General features: G+C 42.9%; 1 protein-coding gene and 1 pseudogene across 1 annotated transcript; both read left to right on the top strand.

Annotated features, from left to right (window-relative positions):
- Window positions 1-1,189: 1,189 nt before the first annotated feature.
- Window positions 1,190-4,525, top strand: LOC144112749 (inactive selenide, water dikinase-like protein). Its single transcript, XM_077645571.1, has 4 exons — window positions 1,190-1,285; window positions 1,890-2,040; window positions 2,379-2,489; window positions 4,376-4,525. The coding sequence occupies exons 1-3, from the start codon at window positions 1,190-1,192 to the stop codon at window positions 2,387-2,389; spliced, it is 258 nt and encodes an 85-aa protein (XP_077501697.1). The 3' UTR covers window positions 2,390-2,489; window positions 4,376-4,525.
- A 22-nt stretch (window positions 4,526-4,547) lies between these two features.
- LOC144133332 (inactive selenide, water dikinase-like protein pseudogene) lies at window positions 4,548-7,485 on the top strand (annotated as a pseudogene).
- Window positions 7,486-7,970: the final 485 nt, after the last annotated feature.

Raw genomic sequence — 7,970 nt, 5'->3', positions numbered from 1 at the left:
CTCCGAACTGACCCGAGCTTGGGATAGTACAAGCACAAGACAAGATTCTTGCTAGGGCTTGGTACATGTGGAATAGTGCTTTCGCACTAAAAGCATGAGGGAGGGACAATGGCTGTCAGTGACTGAAATATGACAGTGAGATGATATTAATGTTGATAAATATCCAAGTGTACTTTAGTTTTACAAACTGAACACGGACGCTCAAGTAGCTGTGCTCTGGTTTACAATACACACCGATTAATAATTAATTAAAGAATTTACTAGCTGAAGACATGCGTGACACTCTCTTCTGGTACAGCAGATTGACTAAACATTTACAGATGTGTGGCCAGCTTTATTCTGGTGTTTGGATATAAAGCTATTACACTTTCGGGTACAAGCCGGTAGACTGTTTCTTTCCTTTTTGTCTGTCCCAACATAGTATTTGTGTTGGATTATGAATGATCTTCCCTTTCAGTACAAATTTAGCCTTGCATTTAAACACTCTAGACAATAAAGTTTTTGCTTGCACTTTTTCTTCTTTCAAGTCATGATTTAGACATTAGAATACATAGATCACCACCTGGTACTCACCTGTGACTGCTAAATTTATAACTGAATTTCTTCTTGGCCCTGTTTAAGTTTTAGTTTCATCAACCAAATGATGGGTGTGACAAGTAGGACACATGAGACACGAAAAGAACGGCAGTTTAACTGCTGATATGTTGCTTGTTGTCATTCCAGCTCTTGAAGCAAGCTGGTTTAATTGTTTTAGTGAATTAAAACTATGTATCAGCATTTATATCACAGGTTTTTTTTTCGTGCCTCATGCTACCTAAGTGTGAACCCCATGTCTCAGCACTCGTTCGGTTGATTAAAGTGAAATATCATGAAAGAAGAAATTAAGATACAAATTACTTATTGCTAATAGTTGTCCACATGGTGGCATAAGTATTCTAATGTTTAACGCATCATTTGAAAGAATAAAACGAACTAATGCTGGGTGTCTATAGTTCTCTAAGTCATAATGGGAACAAAACCCAACACTGATGGTGTGCGGACAGTTTAACCTCATTGAAGACATTTTGGGTGCCTTGTACAGTGCTTTTAAATGTAGTAACTCTGATAACTTCCCTGAAAATTTCCCTTCAAGAAGCTGCCCGTAACAACCTGACTAATATACATATTTTTTTTCCATTCAGACATTGGCATGGATTCCAGTGGTGTGCCCCTTGGAGATTCTGGTTATTCTCTGGTTCAAACTATTGATTACTTCTATCCATCTGTTGAAGACCCCTACATAGCTGTAAGTGCTCAACATTGTAAAAAAATGCTTACCTGCATTTAGTAACCTGGTGGCAGATTGTATACTCGAACTTCAACATCACAGTGCTCTGCTGTCACTTCAGTCGACTGTACAAAAAATACTAAGTGTTATTTTTTTGCAGAAAGTTATGTGTCTGTAGTTTTAATACCAGGCGATAAAACGAAACAAAGCAGCATTAAATATATATTCTTGTAGCTGTAAGAGTATCACCAAACTTTTTCTATAATCTGAGTTTCTAAGTGCTAAGTTTGTTCACTTATTGGCTAGTCTGGATAACAGGTCACTTACTGAGCAGTCTTATTGGGCTCAAAACCACACTATAATTATACTTTCTATAAGCGTGTAAATAAATCTGATTGTAACGATGTGTCAATACGATAGCAGCTTTTGTTACCTTACGTCGGCGGTTGTTCTAGAGCCAGCCAGCAGCGCGCGCTCAGCGATAGCACTGCCGCTACTGCGTTGACACATCTTCGTTGTTACACAATAATGAATCAAATAGGTGACAGGCCTCATGTTGGTGTCCTTTGCTGGCACCATGTGTACAGGATGTTTTCTTATTCATTGTTTTTGTTTGTTGCAGGGCAAGATAGCGTGTGCCAATGTGCTGTCTGATCTTTATGCACTTGGCATGACCCGCTGCGATAACGTGCTGATGGTAATGGCTGTCAGCACTAAGCTCACTGAAAAGCAGAGGGACATTGTCGTGCCTCTTCTCATCAGGGGGAGTCAAGGTAGGATCGGCCCCTGCTGCAGTAAAGCCTAAGATGTTTGCATCAATGTTTTGAGGTGTGTGTAGGCCATGGCTGCCTATCAGAGCTAATGTGAGTGTGAGGGCACTAGTTGTGTGAGCTCTCAAAATTTGAATGCAGTCTCAGATTTCTTTTTCAAGTTCGTGCGCTTAGCATGGTGAAGAGATAACTTGAGAGAAGATCTACAAGAGATGTCCATGTCAGACAGCAGCTGTTCAAGTGTTTCAGCTTTTAACTCTTTTCACTGCCTGAGTTCATGCCCCAGTACTGAAGTGATAAGCATGGTGCAAATAGCTTAAATGGCATTTGTTTCTCCACAGGACTTGGCTGAACAAGCAGGCACAAGGGTCACAGGAGGGCAGACTATGCTCAATCCTTGGCCTATGATTGGTGGTGTGGCATCATCAGTCTGCAGAGTCTGAAATCATCTCGTGAGTGCAGTAATCGTTTCTCTTTTTTTTTCTTTTTCCAATGAATTAAGTTTTCCATGCTATTTTTGTCTGTGTTAGCATTTATGAAATGCAAAATGTGAGCATTTGAGGCTCTGTCTGTTGGGTACTATGATGAATTTTTCCAGCATGAGCGTCGTTTTCAAAGTTCAGATAAACCTTACTTAATACCCAAATAATCACCACACTGATGATGTAGTTTGCCCGTGGAAATACCTGACTGTACAGCCAAAGCTCATAATTTGAATTTCTGGATAATTCGAACTGTACGACTGGGTCTGGCCATGCTCCACTGGGTCTGTGTGAAACAAAGCCCATTAATTTAATTCGAACAACCACCACCGTGCCTGGAGGGCGGGTGACGCGGTGAACCAAGAAACATTCCCACTAGGCTTCACCACCTCTTTGGAGAAGTGGGCAGGGTTAAAATGGCGTGAGAGGCTGGGTAAACAGGGGAGGGGTTTCTCTCTGTGCTAGTGGTAGCAACTAACTGCATGACCTCTGAGCCGGCTTGCTTGTATGTGTTGGTCTCGAATGCTTCAGTAGCTTGCTGTGTTGGGTTTTGCTGTTGAGAAATCGATCACATGGCCAGCGACGAGATGCTTACAGTGAATCAGACATGTCGCAGTGTCTCCAGCACTCCAAATCTGAAACCATGCGGTCGTGCGCGAAACGACGACGTGTGCCAAACGAATGAGTTGGAGCTTGGCTGATGTTTGCTGTGTGTATTTGTCTCGGTTTTTCAGTGCCCTTTGCATGTGATTGGTTGCGGCCGGAGCAGTCAACCTACACGGTGTACCGCATTTAGAATTGTCTTCCGTTTGCAGTAATTACTGTGCCAAAATGCTTGAAGAGAAGGTTGGAACCATGCATGAAGTCAATGCCAGAGCATTATCGAAGCAGGATATCACCAAAAAGCACTCTCATTGGTTTGGCAGTGTGCGCCTTGAGCCTGGGGAGGCTGCAAAATCGGGCAATATACGTGTGGTCGCTCGGTTTACCTTTGCTTGTCGACTTCAATGCTTACGCAACCTCGCGACTCACAAGTGTGAATTTGCAAGTCACAGAGGTTGCACTATATGGTTTGGTCAAAAAGCGCCAGACGTGAGACGGTAGTTCTTTTGACCATGCTCAGTGGTGGTTGTATGCCTTTTGCAACTTCAGTGGGGCCCTCCGCTGCGGTAGTTTGGATGCACTGAATGCTACGCGCCTCTTCAGTTTTGAAGGTGAAAAAAGGCCTTCAGATAAAAGGTAGGAGGTGATGAAGGAATACTTTCGGACAATGAAATGGCTAATCTCGCTACCCGACTGCTTCCCAAATGCATATTCTGTTCACTTTTGTTTGTTCGAACTTCAGTCAATTTGAACTGTCGTCGTCCCCATCGAGTTCTTATTAACGAGCTTTCACTGTACTGTACAATTCACTTTTGCACAAGTTCAAACCATGTCTTATTGGAATTGTCATTATATCAAGTGCTATCCCGCACCCACCAAAGATGTTCTGATACTATTTTGCACTCCACTAAGTCAACGCTGATGCTTTTTGCAAGTAGAGTACTTGTAGCAAAGGCCCAGCAGGTCAGTCGCATAGACAGTGAAATTTTGAAAATGGCAATATAATGTAAACAGAAAAAGAATTGCAGCAAAAACCTTTGAACATATGCCTTCCCCCAGAGCAAAGAATGACAGCAATAGTAATGCTATGCCTGTCTCAACGTTATCCTTTTAGAAGGTTTGCTACAAAAGTAGTCACTGTGTCATTAAAGGCAAGCTATTTCAGAACAACAGGAAAGGCCCTAGACAAAAACTGGAATGTTCATCAGCCTGGCCATTTAACCTAATTGCTAAATGTTATGCTCCCTTTACAGGCCAGACAATGCACAGCCTGGAGACGTGCTGGTACTGACCAAGCCCCTTGGCACCCAGGTGGCAGTGAACGCTCACCAGTGGCTGGAGAAGCCGGAGCGCCATGCTTAGCTGGGCAAGGCTGGCATCAGTGAAGAAGATGTACGCAGGGTCTACCTCCATACAATAGACTCCATGGCACGTCTCAAACTCAATGGTTGGTGCTGATTTGTTCGTGTCTGCAGTTTTTTTTTAGTTGCCTATTTGCTTATGTGCTTATTTACGGCAGTCTCTGCAATGCCTTCCTGAGGTATTGTAGAGGTGAAACATGTGCACTCACAGAAAGAGAGTGGACAGATACTAAAGTGCATACAAACTGTGAGCAATGCTTTAGGAAGGTGACAACAAAATAGTTGATAATTGAAGTACAGCGCAGTGGTCAGGGCAACAATAATAAATTCGTGTCTCATGATGAAGACAGCTTCCACTACAGTATTCGTAACATAAATAATGAGATGAGATATGGTATAGCATTGAAAACGAAAAGTGCAGGACATTAGTGCAAACAAATAAAATGAAGCTCCAAGAATTTGATCACGCACTTTAGGAGATGTTGCTGCACTTGGTAGATTCTGCAAAATATGCGAGAGCAAAGGACATCATGACATGTAAATGCACAAAGAAATTGGGGAGTTCATTTGGAGAAAAAGAAGGGATGGGCAAGCAGGGAGAAGGATTAAAAAGGCAGAAGTGAAGAAGATAAGTTGTGAAAAGATGAACGCAAGAAGAGTGATGCTGTCGCAGCTAGGCAAGAGGTGGGAGAAAAGGAAAGTCGTCTTGTTGAAATATTGGTTAAGGGCCTGAGGCTTCCCCCACCACCAGTTGTTTGTTTTCTGTTGTGAAGCATCCAATCCTTGTGGCTGTCTCTACTACCACAGCCGTTCACTCCAGTGTTATGCCAACAAATAAGGAAAAGAAAAAAGAAAATAATTAAAGTCGTGTCTGGATAGTACAAACAAGGATACAGGTTAGATTAGATTGGAAAACACTAACCTTGAGAAGGTGGTGGGGCTGGGAAGTACTGTATTTTGCCCATCTGGTTTTTGCTTCCTTGTTTATTACATGGAAATATCTCAGCTTGTTAGCAGCCCATGGGAAGGGGGACAGTGATAACCTGGCGACCAACATTAAAGACTGCAGTAATTGAGATACTACCACCTTACAGGGTATGCTGGTAGTATCTGTGCAGTCTCACATTTTGCAAGTGCAAGTATGTGTGTTCCACTTACTAGTACTTCACACTCTGCATGCAAGAAGGCTACCACAAAATTGCAGACTTTTGACGAGGAAAACTTTTCATTTTGATCAAAGCAGGTCTTTATCAGACCAGCTACATTTCTTTCCTTTTATATCATGAAATGAGAGGCATTGTACGACTATTCATCAGTTGTGTATTTTGTGACCAAGTAGGCATTGACTTTCACTTCGCTCCTGCTTGTGCAGAAACTGTGTTAAAACAAATTTTTTGCCTTTGTTGTTCCAGGAGCTCGGCTGATGCACAAGCATGGCTGCCACGGTGCTACAGGCGTGACAGGCTTCGGTCTGCTCGGCCACACCCAGAACTTGGTGCAGATGCAGCAGCGCTCAGTGCGGTTTGTGATCCACACGCTGCCCATCAGAGCCAATTTCCTGCCCTGCTGGCCGCCACGGGCACCTCCTTCAAACTAACGCACGGGCATTCGGCCGAGACCTCTGTTGAGCCACTGACTGACAATCAGTCGAATTTTTTTTTCTCTATTGTAGGATTTCCTTCTCATGTCTTTCACAGCTTCTTGAAAATAGATACAACACAATTTTTCAAACTTTCACCGTCAGGAAGTGCTAAAATGTATGCAGAGTTTAGAGTTACATGAAAGTGATGGTGTTCCTGTCGGAAATCCCCAGTTGTTCCTTGGAAAGATATGTTGTCTCCTTTTAGTTGAAACTCTTTTCAGATTTTTTTAATGTAATTCAGATGCTTTGCTCTGAGTAGTACCAGGAGAAAAGTAAACAAAATTGACAGGACAATCATGAAACCTGATGCGAGAACGCTGTAATAGCAGTTGGATTTTCGCTCAGTGATTACTTTGATGCTTTTACTTTAATGAATGCTTTTACTTAAAGCCGAGTGCAACAGAATTTTTCTAGAGGGTGTCTATGTTGGCGGCCCCCTAGCTAGTGGGGCATGGTGAGGCTGTGGCCGGTTGGGGATGCTTCTGGAGGGCAGCTGACTTTCCCACTGTCTCTTTGGATTTGATTTTACTGTTGCTCTTTTTGCTCTGCTGCTGCATGGGCTTCTGGTGTGTGGAGGCAGGCAACGGGTTGGTGATGGATGCGTGGTTCTTGTGGAGGGTGGAGTAGGGAGGTCTCTGGCACTTGTCGAGGCTTCACATAGAGAAAATTTCTTGTCTTCACACAGATAACGCTGCCCTTAGTACAACTGTAGCCAAAATTTTTTTTTACTTAGCAATGCGAACTTCCTGGAAACGGCAATAAATGGCAACAGCGACATGGCATGTGTCCTTTCCACACGCTCTTTGATAAATCAGAGCATAGCGACGGATTCATCGCATGACTTAGTATCTTGGATCACCCACCGGACACCCAAGATGCAATGAACAAGTTAAAGCATCATTTGGGGTGTTTTCTCAAAATCTCTTGCCAATATATTAGCATATGGAATTTATTTATTTATTTTATTTATTTATTTATTTCAGTACCTCCAAGGCCTCTGGGGGCATTAGTGGAGAGGAGTGCATGAAAAATATATAATCATAACACAGGAATTGCAGCAATTTTGCGGCAATACAGGAATTGTGGTAAAACAGCAGCAATTTCATTTCAAGTTTATTTCATAGGTTGCACTCGTAAAATTTATGGCGTTAGTGAGTTACAAGTTTCCTGTTTTCCTTTCTCATGTGGACTGCTGATGTGCCTTCCAAAGGAGAATGCCGAAGGATCGTGCAAAGAAATTGAGCAGCAGGAGGGATACCCAGCGTGGATCATAGAGGATGTTGTTGAAGGGGAGCGGGTAGCAAGGCTGACGGACACTCTACGCGTGCTCGAAGTGCCTTCAGCCGACAAGGAGTCCTAGCTTTGGTAACACAGGCTTGTGAATAGGGGACAGGGAAAGAATTGGTTGTGAGGAAGGTTTCCAGCCTTGCAAGGAGTTTTGAAAGAGTGAGCTGTGATGTTTTTACTGATGGGGTACCTTATGGCTGTCATATGCAACTACGAATGCCACATACACGAGTGGCGACAGCTTTGGTCTTATGCTGCATGCCACTGACATGAACGTTAGCTAAATGGACTCCAAACAAACATTTTGTGTTGTGTTAGTGATATTTTATGCGCTTTATGAGCACACCAATATTTTTGTTAGTCATGAAAGATAGTCTTCTACAAGCATTCGTTATGTAAAATATTTTCCCCTTTTATCATATAGTAGTGGTTTTGATGGTTTGTTCAGTTAAGAGACTGGCTGTTCCTTGAAGAGACCTTCATGAATCTGTGCTGACTGAATATTACGGTGGTGTGGAGGATGGTTTGTCTCCCGTGGGCATCTCTCACAGCCTCTCA

This window comes from Amblyomma americanum, chromosome 1 (genome assembly GCF_052857255.1).
Source record: "Amblyomma americanum isolate KBUSLIRL-KWMA chromosome 1, ASM5285725v1, whole genome shotgun sequence".
Lineage (NCBI taxonomy): Eukaryota > Metazoa > Arthropoda > Arachnida > Ixodida > Ixodidae > Amblyomma > Amblyomma americanum.
This window is presented reverse-complemented; position numbering and strand designations above follow the sequence as displayed.

Bases quoted from the DNA above. Each gene is read 5' to 3' on its own strand.
- LOC144112749 (XM_077645571.1), top strand. From the start codon at position 1,190: ATGGATTCCAGTGGTGTGCCCCTTGGAGATTCTGGTTATTCTCTGGTT. The intron at 1,286-1,889 runs GTAAGTGCTCAA...TGTTTGTTGCAG, and splicing joins TTGAAGACCCCTACATAGCT to GGCAAGATAGCGTGTGCCAA.